Source organism: Lepidochelys kempii, chromosome 1, assembly GCF_965140265.1.
Source record: "Lepidochelys kempii isolate rLepKem1 chromosome 1, rLepKem1.hap2, whole genome shotgun sequence".
NCBI lineage: Eukaryota > Metazoa > Chordata > Testudines > Cheloniidae > Lepidochelys > Lepidochelys kempii.
The window spans coordinates 8918998-8939865 of NC_133256.1; the positions used below are offsets into that span (position 1 = coordinate 8918998).

General features: G+C 44.5%; 1 protein-coding gene and 1 long non-coding RNA gene across 2 annotated transcripts in view; one reads left to right on the plus strand and one right to left on the minus strand.

Annotated features, from left to right (window-relative positions):
- Positions 1-5012, plus strand: part of LOC140907625 (uncharacterized) — a 29195-nt gene extending 24183 nt beyond the window's left edge. The window contains exons 2-3 of the long non-coding RNA XR_012157554.1: positions 3425-3490; positions 4514-5012. This is a non-coding gene — a long non-coding RNA (uncharacterized lncRNA). The remainder of the gene's footprint in view (positions 1-3424; positions 3491-4513) is intronic.
- LOC140907619 (disintegrin and metalloproteinase domain-containing protein 9-like) overlaps positions 1-20868 on the minus strand; it is a 136056-nt gene that overhangs the window by 14536 nt on the left and 100652 nt on the right. The window contains exons 13-14 of the mRNA XM_073333955.1: positions 15650-15727; positions 13233-13344 (exon numbers count right to left, since the gene is read on the minus strand). Coding sequence (XP_073190056.1) covers positions 13233-13344; positions 15650-15727 — 190 coding nt within the window. The remainder of the gene's footprint in view (positions 1-13232; positions 13345-15649; positions 15728-20868) is intronic.

The window sequence follows — 20868 nt, forward strand, 5'->3', positions numbered from 1 at the left end:
TAATTTTATTACACTCCTTTAAATCTTTATTAATCAAGTCCCACATCAGCCGCTCCACTATCTTGCTGGGATTGATATCAGTCCTATAATTACCCACATCATCTCATTTACTGTTTTTAAATATTGGCACAACATTAGCTTTCTTCAGGAATTTCCCCAGTGAACATCAATATTAATAGTCCAGTGAACCCCTCAGCCAGCTCTTTTACGACTCCTCAATGAAAGTTACTAGTACCTGCCAATTTAAAAATGTCTAACTTTAGTAGCTGCTGTTTAACATCCTCCTGAGATACCAGTGGAATAAAAAGAGTGTTACCATCATCATATGATGAGATTACAACTTCTGATTTTCCACAAAAGCAAAACAGAAATATTTATTGCACATCTCTGACTTTTCTGCTTTATTATTGATAATTCTACCATTTCATCAAAAATGGACCAAAACAATGATCAGAATTCTTTTTGTTCCTACTATATTTTTAAAAAACCTTATTCTTACTGTAGAGTCATAGAACCATAGAATTGTAGGAATGGAAGGGACCTTGAGAGGTCATTTAGCCCAGTCCCCTGCACTTATGGCAGGATTAAGTATTATATAGACGATCCCTGACAGGTATTTGTCTAACCTGCTCTTGAAAATCTCTAATGATGGAGATTCCACAACCTCCTTAGCAATTTATTTCAGTGCTTAACTACCCTGACAGTTAGAAGTTTTTTCTAATGTCCTATATAAACCACCCTTGCTTCAATTTAAGCCCATTGCTTCTTGTCCTATCCTCAGAGGTTAAGGAGACAATCTTTCTCCCTCCTCCTTTTATGTACTTGTCAGGGTTCCCTCCCCACTCTGAACTCTAGGGTACAGACGTGGGGACCCACATGAAAGACCCCCTAAGCTTATCTCTACCAGCTTAAGTTAAAAACTTCCGCAAGGCACAAATTGTTCCTTGTCCTTGGAACGCTACCACTGCTGCCACAAAGTGAGTTAGACAAAGATTTAGGAAAAGGACCACTTCATAGAATCATAGAATATCAGGGTTGGAAGGGACCTCAGGAGGTCATCTAGTCCAACCCCCTGCTCAAAGTAGGACCAACCCCAACTCAATCATCCCAGCCAGGGCTTTGTCAAGCCTGACCTTAAAGACCTCTAAGGATGGAGATTCCACCACCTCCCTAGGGAACCCATTCCAGTGCTTCACCACCCTCCTAATGAAACATGGGTGTGAGAGGAGAATCAAAATGGGGACTATAAATCCAGGATCAAAGTGCGCAGGATTTACACTGATGTCACAGGGAGCAGAATCTGGCCTCCACTCCAGTTGAAATGCTTCTTTTGCAATTGGAAAAACACTTCAATCTGTTAAAAACAACGAGGAGTCCTGTCCAAATAAATCCGTCAGTCTCTAAGGTGCCACAAGGACTCCTCGCTGTTTTTGCTGATACAGACTAACACCGCTACCCCTCTGAAACCTGTCTTCCATCTGTTGCGGCCGCCAAAATACTCCAATCCGCCAGCACGTGGCGCGAGAGAGCTGCTGTCAAAGCCGGCTCTCCTCAGCAGTGTCATGTAGACACACTGCAATGCGGTGTCTGTACATCATGCTTCAGGGCCGGACTTGGAGTTCCTGTTTCCCCAAAATATCCCCCCAATATCACCTCGTCTCCTGGGGAGGCTTGGGAGTAAACAAGGTGAGCACAGACCAGCCCCTTGCGTTTTTAGGATACTAAAAACCAATCAGGTTCTTAAAAGCAGAACTTTATTATAAAGAAGAAGTAAAAGAAGCACCTCTGTAAAATCAGGATGGAAGGTAATTTTACACGGTAATCAGATTAAAAACACAGAGGATTCCCCTCTGGGCAAAACTTAAAGTTACAACAACAAAAAAATAGGAATAAACCTTCCTCTTAGCCTAGGGAAAATTCACAAGCTAAAACAAAAGATAATCTAATGCATTTCCTTCCTATTACTTACAATTTGTAATCTTAGATGCTTAGTTCAGGTATGGCTTTAGGAGATGTATTTTCTCTGCCCTGGTTTCTCACTGTCCCGGAGAGAAAAACAAAGAAACCTAAAACAAAAACCTTCCCCCACAGATTTGAAAGTATTTTCTCCCCTTATTGGTCCTTTTGGTCAGGTGCCAACCAGGTTATCTGAGCTTCTTAACCCTTTACAGGTAAAGGAGGGATTTTATGCTACCCTTAGCTGTATGTTTATGACAGTACTTGACAACTGTTATGTCCCCTCTCAGTCTTCTGTTCTCCAGACTAAACAAACCCAGTTTTTTCAATCTTCCCTCATAGATCATGTTTTCTAGATATGTAATAATTTTGTTGCTCTTCTCTGGACTTTCTCCAATTTGTCCACATCTTTCCTGAAATGTGGCACCCAGAACTGGACACAATACTCCATCTGATGCCTAATCAGCATGGAGTAGAACGGAAGAATTACTTCTCATGTCTTGCTTACAACACTCCTGCGAATACATCCCAAAATGAAGTTTGCTTTTTTTGCAACAGTGTTACACTGTTGACTCATATTTAGCTTGTGGTCCACTATGACCCCCAGATCCCTTTCCACAGTACTCCTTCTTAAGCAGTCATTTCCCATTTTGTATGTGTGCCACTGATTGTTCCTTTCTAAGTGGAGTACTTTGCATTTGTCCTTATTAAATTTCATCCTGTACACTTCAGACCATTTCTCCAGGTTGTCCTGATCATTTTGAATTTTAATCCTATCCTCCAAAGCACTTGCAGCCCCTCGCAGCTTGGTATAATCCACATCCACAAACTTTATAAATGTATTCTCTATTCCATTATCTAAATAATTGAAAAAGATATTGAACAGAACCAGACCCAGAACTGACCCCTGTGGGACCCCACTTGATATGCCCTTCCAGCCTGACTGTGAACACTAATAACTGATAGTAGCTCCATCTACCCTTGTTTGTTTATGAGAAGGTCATCCAAGACAGGATCAAAAGCCTCACTAACGTCAAGATATACCACATCTACTGCTTCCCCCCATCCACAAGGGTCGTTATCCTGTCAAAGAAAGCTATTAAGTTAGTTTGACATGATTTGTTCTTAACAAATCCATGCTGACTGTTACTTATCCTCTTACTATCTTCTAGGTGTTTGCAAATTGATTGCTTAATTATATGCTCCATTATCTTTCTGGATACTGAAGTTGAGCTGACTTGTCTGTTATTCCCCATCCTTAACTCTGCTGACCCCATAGCTTTCTCCTTGTGTCCCTTTGCTTACATGATCAATTTTTTTACAATTTCTAGCTTTTGATTTATTACTATCAACCACCCATTTCTTCCATTTATTATACACAATAATTATGTAATAGAATATATAATTATTTCTTTCATTTGCTATTCATTATTTTATATATTATTATTTGGCTTCCCTATTTTCTCAGGTGAGCAGCACTTTGTGAAAACTCTTGGGGCTACTGATAGAAGGAATTTCCCACTTGGAATTTCAGGTACTTTCTGTTTGCCAGGTTGTTATGTGAAAATATCCATCCTGAGCTGTAAGCCAGTCCTGAGGCTCTAAGGATGGAATTATAGAGGCTAGGGTTACCATCCTGAACTTGAAACAGCAGGTGAAGGCATTAAGCTGCCTCAAGTCCAGGACTGGGCATCAGCTCCCCCCCCCCCCGGCATCTTCTTCAGGATTAGATAATAATGAAAACCCTTCCCTCTGAACTTTAGAGGCACTTCTTCCACTGCTCCATGATTTAGAAGTGAGTCCACTTCCTGCTATAAGAATGTCTTGTCATAGGGGTCCCCTGAATTGGAAAGAATGAATATGCCACTTCTGAAGGTGGAGATAGTTTGACAGATATCCCAGGCTGAACTATGGACTCTGCTCTTACCGGCACTAATGAAGCATACCAGTATCAGTGGTTGGTACTGTGGATGAAATTCTCACCACCAAAGACAGTAGTGATGATTTAGGCTGAGCACTCACCATTAGGTCGCTTGGTACTGAAAATGACTTGAGTGTTGAGAAGTTTGGTATCGAGTGGTCACCAACCCCAGAGTCATGGTGCAGTTTGCATTCCAAGGATACACTAAAGTTGGTATTGGAAAGTCAGCAGCAGGGGAAGTATGGAACTCGATTTGATATGGTGTCAGCATTGCTCAGCAACATGTCTCTGTGAGGCTGTCAGAGAGACCCGCTCTGGGCCGTGAACTTTCTTGAGAAAGGCGGTTGAGGCAGTCTGTCTTTTTCTATGAGGTCGTGATTCACGTGACCTAGACTTGTGCTCTCCAGTGCAGCAGTGTTCTCTTTTACCCCTTTCAGTTGACTTAGCTTCTTTTCTGGTCTCAGCAGACACCTTCTTAGTTGAGAGAGCCTGGGAGCTTGGAGTTAAGCTGGTGCTCACATGAACACTGCAATGAAGGCTGCTCAAACCTACCAGGGCCTTTCTTCTCCAGATCTGAGGGGCTGAAGATTAATGTAAGGCAAGCCTCTCTCATCAGCTGTGTCTTTTTATAAACAGAATGGCAAACAAAACTTCTGTCAGGGATGTGCCCCTCCATGAGGTAAAAAAGACACCTTGAGTGTCCATCGTTCAGAGGAATGGCTGCACTGCAAGATGGGCAAGTCTTGACGCCAGGAGTCTTCGGTTCATTCACAAGGGCTATATCTCGGTACCAGGTAAATCCCTAACTAAGAATTATTTTTTAAATATATACTAATGGACACTAACAAATACTAATACCATGCTAAGCTAACACTATACTAATTAACTAGTTATTTACAAAAACAGTTTTTGGGTCAAACAGTGTGCAAGAGATACGGATATAGCCAAGTGTTACATTTCACTGCAATGGGCGATAAGGAGTAACTGAGGGATGGTTGGGCCCCCTCCACTTTATGCCTTCTCGTGGGAATGTGTGAGGACGTGTAAGGTGCAGACACAGTCCCAAGGACACTGCGGGCCAAAATAATCTGAACTTGATTGTGTGGGACACATGCATTACAGAAGTGGACTATTTGTGGACTATCATTTGAAGAAGAACTGGGGATATGGGAATTTAGTGAGTTTACAAAAAAATTGGAAAGTAATGTTAGGATATAGATATTCAGGCCTGTCTGCAAAGGCCTGTACTTTAAGAATTTAGGTGTATTCTTATCACTTGTCTAGTTCTAGAGGTATAAAAGAAAGAATCAAAATCACTGTCTGCTGGTGTAAGGACCTTCTCTTACTGTGACAGTCTGAGGCCCTGTTCTTAGGCTAAGGCCTTTGGCTAAGCAGCAGAGGCAGCCATAAGCTAGGAAGTGAACAGTCACATCCTCACATTCCAAACTAGTCACATTGAAATAAGGTGCTATTGGGCTGTTAGGCACTATCAGGACAGGACTGTATTCCTATCACCTCCAGAGAAAGGGAAGTGCCTAGAAAATGTAAAAGGAAACAGCATCTTGTCTGGCAAGAACTCACTTATCAATAGCTGGGATGTGAAATCCTCACTTCTGTATTGTCTTGTCATTATAGTTCCCACTTTGCTATTGTTTGTCTGTATGTAAGCAGTGTCAGGATGAGCTCCACCCTGACATCTGGTGGTGAAGTGTGGCAAGTTGTGGAAAAGAACTTCAGGGGCCAATCTCATTTGCATAGGCACACCCACCACGCCTAGAATGAGACCATAGCTGCCCAAATGGTCACTTTGGCTGCTGTGGGATCCCCAATGTCTCTGTTATTGGGGCAGGAAGAATAAATGGTTATTACCCTGATTATGGGAACTGTGCTTGGAACTGTACGTGGCCTTTTGTTATGATGGAGGGATTCACCATCAACTAAGTAGCACTCGCTAGGCAAGGGTCATGGGTTCCAAAACTGTGTGAATGGAGAGAGGCTGGGGACAAGTATTAATACTTGGTGGCATGGGCCCCTTGGTGAGGGCCTTACATGCTAATTGCACTTCCTCCTCGCTCCACTGTGGAATATCAGAACTAATTTTGATTTCATTAGAAGTCTGGTTATAGGCTGCTGAGCTCACTTTGGGCTGACAGTGCACCAGCACTGGGGCTCCCCTACTACAAGCTGAATTCACCTAAGAGCTGAAATCACTGAGTGTTGTGTTAAGTAGTGGGGGAGCCTGAAGATATATTGTGGAGCAGTTTGTGGGACGGCTGGTGAAGCAGTTCGACGTGGAGCAGTTTGTGGATGGCAGGAGCTGCTTGTGGGCCGTGGAGCTGAGCGAAGGAGCTCGTGGGGCGGCTGGCGGAGTGGAGCGCAGCTGAGCGAAGGAGTTCGTGGGGTGGCTGGCGGAGCGGAGCGCAGCTGAGCGAAGGAGTTCGTGGGACGGCTGGCGGAGCGGAGCGGAGCACAGCTGAGCAAAGGAGTTCATGGGACGGCTGGCGGAGCAGAGCGGAGCGCAGCTGAGCGAAGGAGTTCGTGGGGCGGCCGGCGGAGCGGAGCGCAGCTGAGCGAAGGAGTTCGTGGGGCGGCTGGCGGAGCGGAGCGCCGCTATGGAGCTATGGGGCGGTCAGCTTCAGATCATGTAAGGTGCCTCTTACCCCCGTCCCATTTCCACCCAGGTTGGGAGGTAAAGCTCCGCAGATAAACTTTCGAACTCTGGGGCTGCCCTGACCAGGGACAGAGACTTTTGGGGCATTGGACTTTTGGGACTTTGGGTGATTTGGGGTTGCTGGACTCAAGAACCAAAGGGAAAAGGGCATGCCCCAATTTGCTTGGGGTGGGTTTTTTTGCTCATGGGTTGTGTTATGAATCCTGTTGGTGGTGTTTCCCCAACATAATGCCACATTGTTTCTCTCTGTTATTAAAAGGCTTTTCCTACACTCAGACTATGTGCTTGCGAGAGGGGAAGTATTGCCTCTTGGAGGCGCCCAGCGGGGGTGGTATATATTTGTCCCAGGTCACTGGGTGGGGGCTCGAGCCGGTTTGCATTGTGTTATTGGAATGGATCCCCTAGATATTGAACCCGGCCCTTGTTGCTGCCAACTCTGACGGGCAGAAGGGTTACATGTATAATCTCTGTCTGGTTCTGTGATTGTTCCTGTCTGCTGTATAATTAATTTTGCTGGGTGTAAACTAATTAAGGTGGTGGGATATAATTGGTTACATAATCATGTTAGGATTGGTTAGTTAAATTTCAGGAAAATGATTGGTTAAAGTATAGCTAAGCAGAACTCAAGTTTTACTATATAAATCTGTAGTCAATGAGGAACTGAGTGGGTGTGGGTGGGTGGGGGAGATGGGAGCAGGGAATGGGGGTAAGAAAATTGGAATCATGTTTTGCTAAAGGGGGAAATGGGAACAGGGAATGGGAGTAAGGAAGTTGGAATCATGTTTGGCTAAGGGTAGGAATGGGAACAGGGACACAGGTGAAAGGCTCTGTGGTGTCAGAGCTGGGAAGGAGGATACTAAGGAAGGAAACTGGAATCATGCTTGCTGGAAGTTAACCCCAATAAACATCGAATTGTTTGCACCTTTGGACTTCGGGTATTGTTGCTCTCTGTTCATGCGAGAAGGACCAGGGAAGTAAGTGGGTGAAGGAATAAGCCCCCTAACAAGTAACACTCAGTTAAAAGGAATGGGTGACTCAACCCACATTGCGGGATATAGGCTTATAGTCAGATAGAGAAATGCTACATAAGTGAATAGAAAAAGTTCAAGCGCTTTGGGTAGGAACATAATTGGGGCCAATGTGCTACACAGAAAAAAAGAAGTGCATGACATTCTTTCCCATACTCTTTTGCCTCTGGTGTCCATTTAGGGCCAGATTATGATACCCTTACTTATGTTGAATAGTACCATAACACTCCAAGATCCTACTGAAGGCAGTGGAGCCATTTCTGGAGTAAGGTATGTTACGATAATTGGTCTATAAATTTTACCTGCTTGGGAATTAACCATGAAAAGAAGGCCAATTTATTTAAAATAAAGAATGTTATAAACAGGTACAAGAAAACCACACAGAGAGACTGAATTAGTTCAAACAATAAAGGCCTACCGATATGGTTCAATGACTGTGCTGAGATTGGATTTAATAAGCAAATGTGAGAACGAAGTTGTCTACGCCAAGTTTATGAAAACAGATTTAACTGGTGAACAAAATAATGAGGGAATGAACCAGGGGGTCACCCAATAAAATTAATAGCCAATATGTTTAAAACAAACAAAAGGAAGTACTTTTTTACACAATGCATAGCAACCCATGGAACTTGTTGCCAGAGAAATATTGTGAAGGCCAAAAGTATAACTGGGTTCAAAAAGAAATAGATAAGTTCATGGAGGGTAGGTCCATCAGTGGCTACCAGCCAAGATGGTCAGGGATGCATCCTATGCTCTGGGGCTATGGCTACACGACAGAGCACACAGCGGCGGAGCTGCACTGCTGCAGTGCTGCTGGTACAGATGTTCTAAGCCGACAGGAGAGAATTCTCCTGTTGACTTAATTGCTCCAGCCCCCGGGAGTGGTGGTAGCTATGTTTGCAGGAGAAGCTCTCTCACCGACATAGCGCTGTCCACACCAGCACTTAGGTTGGTGTAATTTACATTGTTCGGGGGGTAGCTTATTCATACCCCTCATGTAAGCTGTAGTATGTACATAAACTGGGTGTCCCTAAGCTTCTGACTGCCAGAAGCTGGGAGTGGATGACAGGGGATGGATCACTTGATAATTGCCCTCTTCTGTTCATTCCCTCTGAAGCGTAGGCCACTGTCGGAAGACAGGATTTGAGGCTAGATAGACCATTGGTCTGACGGCTGTTCTTATGTTCTTATCTCATCTTCCCTGACATCAAGACATAAGGAACAGACCAGACTGAATGATTGTCTTCCAGACAGGAAGGCCACCAGTCCTTGCTCTTGTGTAAGGAACTTCGTTTTTCATCTGTGAGACCTGAAAGTCACTATATCATCATGACATCCAGTCCTCAGCCCATAAGGTGGGATACCTAATTGTCAGCACCTCAGAGGCCCAAAAGATCCTGTTCTGTCTTCCTTTTCCTTTTGTGTTACTTTCTACCCAACTATTTCATAGAATCATAGAATAGAATATCAGGGTTGGAAGGGACCTCAGGAGGTCATCTAGTCCAACCTCCTGCTCAAAGCAGGACCAATCCCCAACTAAATCATCCCAGCCAGGGCTTTGTCAAGCCTGACCTTAAAAACATCTAAGGAAGGAGATTCCACCGCCTCCCTAGGTAACGCATTCCAGTGTTTCACCACCCTCCTAGTGAAAAAGTTTTTCCTAATATCAAACCTGAACCTCCCCCACTGCAACTTGAGACCATTACTCCTTGTTCTGTCATCAGCTACCACTGAGAACAATATAGATCCATCCTCTTTGGAACCCCTTCAGGTAGTTGAAGCAGCTATCAAATCCCCCCTCATTCTTCTCTTCCACAGACTAAATCATCCCAGTTCCCTCAGCCTCTCCTCATAAGTCATGTGTTCCAGTCCTCTAATCATTTTTCTTGCCCTTCGCTGGACTCTTTCCAATTTTTCCACATCCTTCTTGTAGCGTGGGACCCAAAACTGGACACAGTACTCCAGATGAGGCCTCACCAATGTCGAATAGAAGCGAATGATCACGTCTCTCGATCTGCTGGCAATGCCCCTACTTATACATCCCAAAATGCCATTTGCCTTCTTGGCAACAAGGGCACACTGTTGACTCATATCCAGCTTCTCGTCCACTGTAACCCCTAGGTCCTTTTCTGCAGAACTGCTGCCGAGCCATTCGGTCCCTAGTCTGTAGCGGTGCATGGGATTCTTCTGTCCTAAGTGCAGGACTTTGCACTTGTCCTTGTTGAACCTCATCAGATTTCTTTTGGCCCAATCCTCTAATTTGTCTAGGGCCCTCTGTATCCTATCCCTACCCTCCAGCATATCTACCTCTCCTCCCAGTTTAGTGTCATCTGTGAACTTGCCGAGGGTGCAATCCACACCATCCTCCAGATCATTTATGAAGATATTGAAAAAACCGGCCTGAGGACCGACCCTTGGGGCACTCCACTTGATACCGGCTGCCAACTAGACATGGAGCCATTGATCACAACCTGTTGAGCCCAACAATCTAGCCAACTTTCTATTCACCTTATAGTCCATTCATCCAGCCCATACTTCTTTTAACTTGCTGGCAAGAATACAGTGGGAGACCATGTCAAAAGCTTTGCTAAAGTCAAGGAGCAACACATCCACTGTTTTCCCCTCATCCACAGAGCCAGTTATCTCATCATAGAAGGCAATTAGATTAGTCAGGCATGACTTGCCCTTGGTGAATCCATGCTGACTGTTCCTGATCACATTCCTCTCCTCTAAGTGCTTCAGAATCGATTCCTTGAGGACCTGCTCCATGATTTTTCCAGGGACTGAGGTGAGGCTGACTGGCCTGCAGTTCCCAGGATCCTCCTTCTTCCCTTTTTTAAAGATGGGCACTACATTAGCCTTTTTCCGGGACTTCCCCCGATCGCCATGAGTTTTCAAAGACAACGGACAATGGCTCTGCAATCACAGCCGCCAACTCCTTTAGCATTCTCGGATGCAGCGCATCCGGCCCCATGGACTTGTGCTCATCCAGCTTTTCTAAATAGTCCCGAACCACTTCTTTCTCCACATTTTTCCTGCTATCCTCTCTCTCACTTTTTTGGCTTTTCATCAGATCCTAAGATCAACAGAACTGCACACATCAGCACAGCGAGATGAGATAGCCCATCCATCCACTGCCTTGTCTGAGCAGAAAAGACCCAACCAGATGATGTTCCTGACAGGAATGTGATTCAGGGTCCAGTGAACAGATGTTGTGGCTGACCTGCCAGCCTAAAGCATCCATTTGTGACCATACAACAGGTACTAATTGGTTTGACTAAGATATCTGAATCAGGCCTTCTGGGTTTTGTATAAATAATGACTTCCGGTTCTTTTCAAGGGCAGCCCCAAGTTGATCACATTGTTATAGTGCAGACTGGAAGTGACAAAGATGTGGGTGACATCTGCCAGGTTTACATTAGAGTACAAGTTACAGTTTCCTGGCCTTAGATTAAAAAGGTATCACAATTCATTCACCCCACATCAAGAATTCAACAGCAGTGATGGGACCAGTAAAGCCTCAAGTCAGCAATCAGAAAAAAGAGTGAACAAGCCTCACAGCTGAAGATGCAGACAACACTTGCATATTTGCCTAATATTTCCCTCCAACTAGCATGACTTCCATCTTATATGAGTTACAGCCAGTTTGCTCTCATTCCAGTCCTTCTCTTAGTCAAACTCTGGGAAAGTAGACATCTCAGAATCTGCATCCAAGAAGAAGACATTGTAGAGCTGAATCAGTCAGTACACAGATGAAAATGCAGTTCCTGAGGCCTAGTATGAGCTTTCAGACAGTTCCATAGAGTTTGTTTATACGCCACTTCTCTCGCATGTTCATGGTAAGTGAGAAGTACCAGTGTTAGTTAACAACAGTGAAACCCCTTCCCGTCCTGGTTTCAGACTGCTGTATTTGATAAATATCTGTTAATAACAATATCTAACTTATCCAAGTTCCAGGGAAAGCCTAGCCATTAAAAAGATAATAGTTCAATGTGGAGAAAGAGACGTATCCCTGATACGTATTAACAGGAGAGTTTAGGATAAGATGGTAGGGGCAGAGAGTAAGGAGGTGATCCCACTTTATCTTTCAACCTTCTGGTGGCTGCTTTTTCTGGTACACTCCCTTCAGATGTAAGTTATGTTCATATTGCACATCCAGTGAGTGCCTAGTTGGGGCAAGGTACATTACTTTACCACCTACCACCCATGGGCAGTTTCTGCCAGCATAAGTCACTGAGGAATGTGTCCTAGAAGTTTCTTTGGAAGATGCACCTGCTTTCACCAGTTCTAAATTTGACCCACTGATTAATTACTTAAAATTAATAAAAAAAAAAACCTAGATAAGTTCATGGAGGATAGATCCATCAATGGCTATTAGCCAGGATGGGCAGGAATCAAAACCATGCTCTGCAGTGTCCCTAGCCTCTGTTTGCTAGAAACTGGGAATGGGCAACAGGGGATGGACCACTTGATGATTCCCTGTTCTGTTCATTCCCTCTGAAGCACCTGGCATTGGCCACTGTTGGAAGACAGGATACTGGGTTAGATGGACCATTGGTCTGACCACTATGATCGTTCTTATGTTCTCTTCACCATGTTCCTGTGAGGTATGGTTAAATATTATTTCTCTTTTAGAGATGGGAAAACAGAGCCACAGAGAGGACTTCCCATGGCTACAAAGGAGTTATTGTCAGGGCCAAGATGAGATCTCAGAAGTTCCTAGTTTCCAGGCCTGCTCTCACACCATTAGATTTCAACTCTTTCTCTAAAATGTTTGGAATGGTATTAACAAATATGGGAGGATTAAGCAATGGTGAGATGTAGTATGGTTAAATTATGGGAAAAGAATGAAAGGTGGGGTGTGTTGTTGTTGTTTTTAAGAACAGATGGAAAAGTACAACCTTAAGAGAGAACAAAGGTCTCAGAGATAAAGAAAAAGAGTGATCAACTGGAAGAAGAGAAGATAAAAATTCCAGAAGCAGCAAGAGACAGACTGTGCAACGGAAGACCCTAGCAGCCAAGAAAATCAGAACCTACAGAAAAGAAGGACATAAACAGAAAATATAAACATCAATCCATAGTGCTTTACTCAAGGACACAGCCAAGATCAATCCACCCAAAGCAGCTGCAAATCTGATGTTACTAATTTATATATGAGTAAATTACCAAATATAAGACTTTATCTGTTAGAATCTGTTATTTAATTGATTATTGCTTAAATGGTGTTTTACAAAAGGTTTTTCAAATTTTTCACAAAGCAAATTTCCAAAACAAGATTCAACATGCTACATGTTATTATACTCAGAAGAACATGAAACATGTTGTTTCCCCTAGAGCAGATACCACGAAACCAAACTTAAGAACTCACTGGTTTGGAGGAGATTTGGTACAGATTGGAGGTCACTTGTTTGGCGTGTGAGAGCAATGTATGTAAGCTCCCGCATTCAGACTATATGTTTTAGAGTTTGCCAAGCCAAACTGGCAAGAGAAAGAAAGGTTACCCACTATACAAATATAACTTATGGAAGTGAAGTCTGGAGGCTCAGCAGTGAAACAAATAAAAAGATTGGCAACAGCAGACAAACTGATGTTGATGTAACAGAAGATAGAGAAGAAAGTGAACTGTCTCGAGTGCTTAGTTTTTCACAGCACTTACCATTTGGAGTCGGAGGGGGCCCACTGTCAACACTTCCTCCAAATCCTTTGTATTTACAGTCTGGAGGGGCCCACCCAAAATCACAATGGCAGTTTCGGTTGCTATTGCACACCTGAAATAAAATAAATGTATAAATGGCATGAAACAATAAAATCTAAGGGATAGCATTATTGAAGGGCTAATATATGAAAAATTGTAATTTTATTGAATCATGTTGAAAGCACACAGGAGAAAGATAGGTAGCAAGAAACCAACAGCAGAGTGCATATGGGAGAGTTGTTTTTTTCCTTCTCTCTGTACTATAAAAAGTAGAGACCTGGGTATTCTTATCTTGGAGGAGAATCTTTTACTGTCAGAGCTAGGTGAAGCTGGCTGTATTAACCTGTAGTTCTTGAACTCCACTTGTTGCCATTCCAGTGCTTCTGTTTCTATTTTTCCACTGCACCATCTGGTGCTAGGAAAGCAGCTTGGAAAGCGGGAGTTGGCTCACTGACTGATTTAAAGTGGAGGAGGATCCATGGGATTTATAAGCAGGTTTTCTACTTCTAGGAGTAAACTGAGGTCAGAACACAATGCTAGTTGTTATCATTTAACATTTATTTTGCAGAAGTGCCTAAAGGAGACAAAGAAGGTTGGGACACCATTGTGCTAGGTGCTGTACGAATGTGTAATAAATGACAGTCCCTGCCCCAAAGAGTTTGGTTAGACCTTGGTTAAACTCAGGTTAATACTCAGTAGTATGGTGACCTCAGATCAGACCAGAAATCAGCCAGATGTTTTTTACACTGTAAAATTGCATTTTAAGAAAGGATGATTCTTAGTGAAGGTACTACTAATGGTCTAGCTCAGAAGGGAGCATGTACATCCTGTCATACTATCATCTTGTTCTTGTTTCAGTTTCCTATTTGTGTGTGATTTAAATAATAATTGCATCTGTGGTCTGCATGCATCTTCTTATACTGCTGGACTTAAACTCCTGTGAACCTCAGGATGAAAAATGTCCAACTGCAGATGAGTAAGTAATGAAGTAACTGTGTGCATTGCTTTTTAGTGGCTGACTGACAGAGGATATGCGATCCACTTCCATTATTAGCTGCTACAGGAGCTCTCCTATAACTCAAGTGGCAGAGGCAGGTGAGGACTTTTGGAGTCAAAGGATCAGGGTTCTGGTTCTAGTCCCAGCCCCCAGGGCCTTATACCCATGTCTAGAAGGTATCCTATATAGTCTGTGCCATGCTGGGGCTTTGGGCAGTTTATCAGGAATCCAGGTTACTCCAGTTTCACAGAATTGATGACATTAAAAAATTGTTCATATTTATGTATATCACTACAGCAAAGTATTTCATTGGCATTTGAGATTTTCTGTTCCTCAGTATCATTTATTCCAAAAGTATCTGAAATACCCACATTCATCTCTCCATGATTCCGCCTAGACTTTTGGTGTGTACAGCTAAGCTATTACCTAGAGTAGACAAGCCTTTATCCTGCATAGCAAATTTCCTCTTTAAAATTAGCATGGGATGGGTTCAATCTTACTGTGGAGGGCAATCTTTTATCTGAGGTTTTCCCATTCAACTGACACTCTAGAGGTGTTCAGTCTCTTCAGTAAGAAAGTCATAGAACAAGGGTTGCTGGTCATAGGACTGTCACAAAATACAGGATTTGTAAACATTCCTATGAAGTCATCTAGAAATGCCATGCCATTAAGAGCAAGGGAAGTTACAGTTCTATCATTTTCTTGTTGATGATGGAATGAAAGTTGTTGTGGGGAGAAAACAAGAGAGAATAAAGAAGAGGAGACATGGTTGTACGTGGATGGGAAGCCTGGTCAAAAGGACTAATGAAAACTAATGAAATACTTTGCCCCTTCCATCTGAGGATCTCAGTGCACTTTAACTGAGGTTTGCAAACCTCACACCCCTCTGTGAGGAATGTATTACTGTATCCAACAATAAACCATGGAGTCCTAGGGGACAGTAATGGCCGAAAATGCCTTTTATCACCTTCAGCTGGCCTGAAGATTATGATCTTTCCTATCTAAGGCAGACCTCACCTCAGTTATCAATATCTCTGCCCGGCCCATGCTGGATGACTGTATTGTGCTTCATTTAGTGCTATTCTGGAACCTTCATCTAGTGCTATGAGAATGTAACACCCGTGTTTCTTGCTCTGCACTGACTCCCTAGCTGATTGTAAGTGCAATGCATAGAAATAATTTATTATCTATAAAACCTATAAGGCATGAGTCCTGACTGCTTTGGAGATCTTACTACATCATGTGTCATACACTGTAGTGGCTTTTCATCAGATGGAGCACAAGATAGCTAATGTGAAACATAGCTTCTGAGAGAACTAATTCCAGTGTTTTATTTATTACATTTTAATATACAAGGGATGTTCCAATCTTTGCTACTTACCCCTCTACCACTGCATTTTTTGTCATGACAGTCATAATTCAGAACTGTTATATTGACACATGTCCTGTTTATACATATCTGTAAAAGTTCACACATAAATATACGTTAGATAATGGAATGACAGTAGGAAAGCCTGTATTCTGACTGATTAATAAATGTGGAAATCACACCGTGGGTCAAAAAGAAAAATTAGTGGTAAATAATTGTTTTTTCAAAGTTTCACTGCATTCTTGGCACCAAAGCCGAGCCCTCCAGAAAGTAGCAAGCATAAAGGCTGTGAATGTGCTCATTTGCAGAATGGTGTTCCTTCCACTTCATCAGAATCTATATCAGAGATGCCGAAGAAGTGGGGAGGGTGGATCTATATAGACCAGGGGTAGGCAACCTATGGCCCGGGTGCCAAAGGTGGCACACGAGCTGATTTTCAGTGGCACTCACACTGCCCGGGTCCTGGCCACTGGTCCCAGGGGCTCTGCATTCTAATTTAATTTTCAGTGAAGCATCTTAAACATTTTAAAAACCTTATTTACTTTACATACAACAATAGTTTAGTTATATATTATAGACTTATCGAAAGAGACCTTCTAAAAATGTTAAAATGTATTAATGGCACGCGAAACCTTAAATTAGAGTGAATAAATGAAGACTCGGCATACCACTTCTGAAAGGTTGCCAACCCCTGGTATAGGCAGTCTACTCAAAGAATCAGTTTCTAGAAAATAACATTTCTCCTTTAAGTATTTTTAGTGTAAAACCTTGCACTATAGGTAGCTCTCTTGAAACATTACATTTAAATTTCTTATCTTTCTTTGTTACCCTCTCAGTGCAGTTGGTCACATTTAATAATTTTTGGCCAGTATTTGACTAGTTCAGTATTTCAAGCATTACTCAATAGGTGCAAACCTGTTATTTTATATCCTATGCCTTTTGCAAGATTAAGGTCAATTCCTGTTGGGGAGATTCTCTGTCGTGAAGCTGCTCCTTAGGTATATCATATTGACATCTAGGATTAAGTTTTGTACTTTATAAATCAATTGATCATTGAAGATTATATAGGAAGATGAGAGCAAGGTGGTGAGCAGCTACTGGGTCAGATGGGGAATCAACCTGGAAACTGAAATACCTAGGATAATGGTGGTAAATTGAGATGAGAAGAAAAAAGGTGAGCCAAGCATCAAAAAGAGTGGTTACTTCCCTTACAGTAACTGTGATTCTTTGAGAAGTTCTGAACATGTGGATCCCACTCATGATTTCTGTGTGCCCCAGGACAGGAATTTGGAACATTTTAGCTAATAGTGTACAGCAGGTATTGTGCTTGCACCCAGTATGCTCTCACACTCCCTCTCCTGATGGCATAAAGGGCCTGGCGACACCAACTGCCATGCAGTTCCTTTGCCACCTAGTCTGAATGTTTGAAGGAGGACTCACTAATATTGTACAATATCCTAATACAATCTGATATCCATTTTTAGAGTTTTTGTGATGAAATAGCCATCCCTTTGGATTTATTACTATAAACAACAAAAAGTTTTGAAGTCTTATTAATAGGTTTAGTTCTATCCAGGTAATATAACAATGATCTTCTCACATGTAAAGTATTTAATTTAGATTCAGCTGACAAGGAATGAGGTTTCTGGGGAAAAACCTGGTAAGTGAATAGACTGATTTATACGAAAGTCTGACAATACTTTTGGAATCAAAGACAGGTGAAGCCTCATAGTTATTCTAGCCATATCAAAAACTATGTTGTGTTGATCATGAAAGCTTGCAATTCACTTTCATTGACAATAGATGAACTGAATAATTGGATAAAGGTTCAAAAGTAGGTTCCATAAGGGTGGAGAGACTGGGAGGCAGGGAGGCTGGGATATTTGGCGGGCGGCTGCTCGGGCTCCCCGCTCAGGGCAGGGGGAGGGTCTGCTGTGGCTCTGCACAGCTGCCTGCCCGGCTCTTCCCGTGGCCGGGCTGCGGCTCCGAGCCACCTCCCTGGCCGTAGCTGGGGCCAGAAGAGCCATGCTGGCAGCTGTGGGGAGCCTGACTCTGTCCACCTGCCCTGGGTGGGTGGAGATGCTGGAGGGGCGGGGATATGGGCGGAGGGGCTGGGACATTTGACGGGGGGCTCAGAGGCAGAGGCATTTGGTGGGGGGCTGCACAGGAAGAGGGTGTTCTGTGGCTCCCCACAGCTGCCAGCGCGGCTCTCCCTTACCCGGCTCCGTCCGGGGAGGGTGGTGGCTTGGAGCCGCAGGCTATGGTAAGAGCTGGGCAGACAGCTGTGGGGAGCTGCAACAGACCCTCCACCTGCCTTGGGCGTGGAGCCCAAGCAGCCCCCAGGCAGCTCCCCAGGTCTCCCCCTCCCCCCCGGCCAGGCCAGCGTGGAGCCCAGCTAGGAAGCCTTGGGGAGCGGTGTTGGACCCCCCACCTGCCCGCAATGCGGGCGGGGGTGGGGGGCTGAGAGCAGCCCTGACTGTGTCCCCGCCCGCCAGGCTTACCGCCTGGCTGAGGGCAGGTGGAGGGTCTGTGACTCCACGCAGGCTCCCCACAGCTGCCCACGTGGCTGTCCCCGACCGGGCTCCGGCAGGGGGGATGCCTCGGGGCCTCAGCCTGGCCCCCAGTGTAGAGCCCTGCAAACCCACGAATATCTGCGGATATCCGCGGATATTTTTTGCGGATAGCGAATCGGATGCGGATACACATTTGTGTATCCATATAGGGCTTTAGGCAGTGCTCACGCCTTTTGCCATAGCCCCCTCCCCTCGCTAGATGAAGTGGCACTGCCCCCCGCCCTCCTCAGTTTCTTCACCCCGAACATCCATGAGATGAGATTCCAGTACAGAGGGTGGATCATGGAATATACTCTGCATCACATCTCGAAGAATCACAGTTACAGTAAATAACCATTTCTTCCTCTTGCAAAAGATGCAGCCATGTATTCCACTTGAGTAATTCACAAGCTGTACCCCTCCCAAGAGGAGGGCCTTGGAGTCTACCTAAACAAGAATTGCAGGACCACCCTTATGAATCTTGTATCCGCCGTGGAAGATGTGGTAATGGCATTATGGTTCGAAAATGTATGTATGTATGACCACGTAACAGCCTTGCAAATATCCAATATGGAAATGTCACTGAGGATTGCTACAGACATTACTTGTGCTCTTGTTGAATGAGCTTGCACCCACTGAGGTGGCATAGCCAAAGCTATTTCATATGTAGTCTTGACACAAGATATTATCCATTTAGAGATGGTCTGTGAAGAGAACACTTGACCCTTCATGCGATCTGCATATGACACAAACAGGTGAGGAAAAGCATGAAATGGTTTAGTCCTATCCAAATAGAAGGCTAGGCATTGCCTGACATCTAATGTTTGGAGACGCTGCTCCTCCAGAGATGAATGTGGCTTATGAAAGAATACAGGAAAGTATACTGCCTGGTCCAAGTGAAACTGAGAGGCCACTTTAGACAAACATTTTTGGTATGGTTGTAAAGTCACCTTATCTTTGGAGAATCTTCTATAAGGAGACTCTGCCATCAGAGCCTGTTCCTTACACCCTCTCTTTGCAGATGTTATTGGAACCAGGAAAACAGTTTTCCAACAGAAGAGTGGAAAGGGACAAGATGCTGTGGGCTCAAAAGGAGGCCCCATTGGCACCACTATGGCTATTTAAAGGTCACACAGAGGAACTAGCTCTTGAACTGGCAGATATAGGTGAAGAAGCCCTTTTAAGAACCTTGCTATCATGGGATTGGAGAAGATTGATCTTCCCTTGCTAGGGGGATGAAATACCAGTATCACTGCCAAATGCACTTTGAATAAACTAAGCTCAAGTCCCAAAGACTGAAGGTGCAGCAGGTATTCCAATATGTCCTGGATAGAAGACAGTATTGGTTGAATTCCATGGGCTAATGACCACACAGAAAACAGCTTCTCTTTTGCCATCTTACTCAGAGATGCAGCCACACACAGTAACAGGTCCTGGTATGCTTTGAAATCCTCTGGTACCAAAGGGGAGGAACATCCCAGCACCACAGAACCACCCAGGGGTGAGAATGAGGCAGGTAGGTGTGCCTGAGCTGGATCCTGCTCCAGGGCTGATTGGCCCAGGCAGGACAACTCTGGAGGCTCCCTGAGGGGAAGCCTCACCAGTACCTGCAGCTGTGGTGAACTGACAGTCACTGCCATAGATGTAGTCAGTGGTCTTGGCCTTGAGCAGGACGAGGAGCGGGATCTCTGCGACTGAGGATCGTCCCATGGATTTTGTGGAGATTACTGGTATGCATAGGGCGTTGGTGGCCCATAGGTGCCAGGGCAGGGGCCTCCATCAGATAACGAGATGTGTGCCAATCCTGGTACCCATAGTGTTCCATGAACAGCTCTCAATCAGGTGATGGGAAGAAAGAAAGAGGAAGGTCCTGACTCAATTATCGAGTGGTCCTGGGCTTTGGGGAATAGTGGTGAGCCAACCCTGAGGGTGTGAGTAGCTGGTCCCACTCATCCATAGCCCAGAATGACAAGGGGGCGCACCAACAGTGGAAATGGCACTGGCATCACTGAGTATGCCTTTGTTGCTTCCAGTGCAGGGAGTGGGGTTGACACCAGAGTCAGCATTGGTACTGAAGTAACCAATGACACCAAAGTTGAAGGCAGTGACTGCCAACATGGCAACACTTGTGGTGCCAGCCATAGGGGGTACCAAAGTTCCTAGTGCCATGGAGATCCTTGTGCTGGGTCTGGTACTGGCCCCATTTCCACTGAGTTTGGAAGGGAAGCATTTGGGTGAAGCACTGACAGACTCTTAAGTTCAGTGGCCTGGCCAGCCAATAGGGTTATAAAGGAGACAGCCCTGGCAAAGTTCTGGACCAACGGAGAGCTGAGGACAGAAAGGCAGAGGAGGTCTGCTATTGCCTGATATGTTGCCGGCATGGAAGTAGCTGGTGCCACTGTTGCCCTCATTGGTATCGGACTCAGTGGATGCCTCAGGGCTGGAACCGGCGTTAACAGTACAGGATCTCTGACCTCCCTGGTTGACAGGACATGCTCCATGCCGTGCACCAGGATTCATTGCTTCTTCTGGGGGAGGGAGATAAGTCCTGAATGACCGAGGCCACTCCATGTCCCGTCTTACATGACCTTTTCCTCGGTGCACTTGATGGGGAACTACTCCTCTGCCTCCTCAAAGAGGTGCCAGCTCCAGGATGCGAAGTGGCAGCATTCTCTGCAC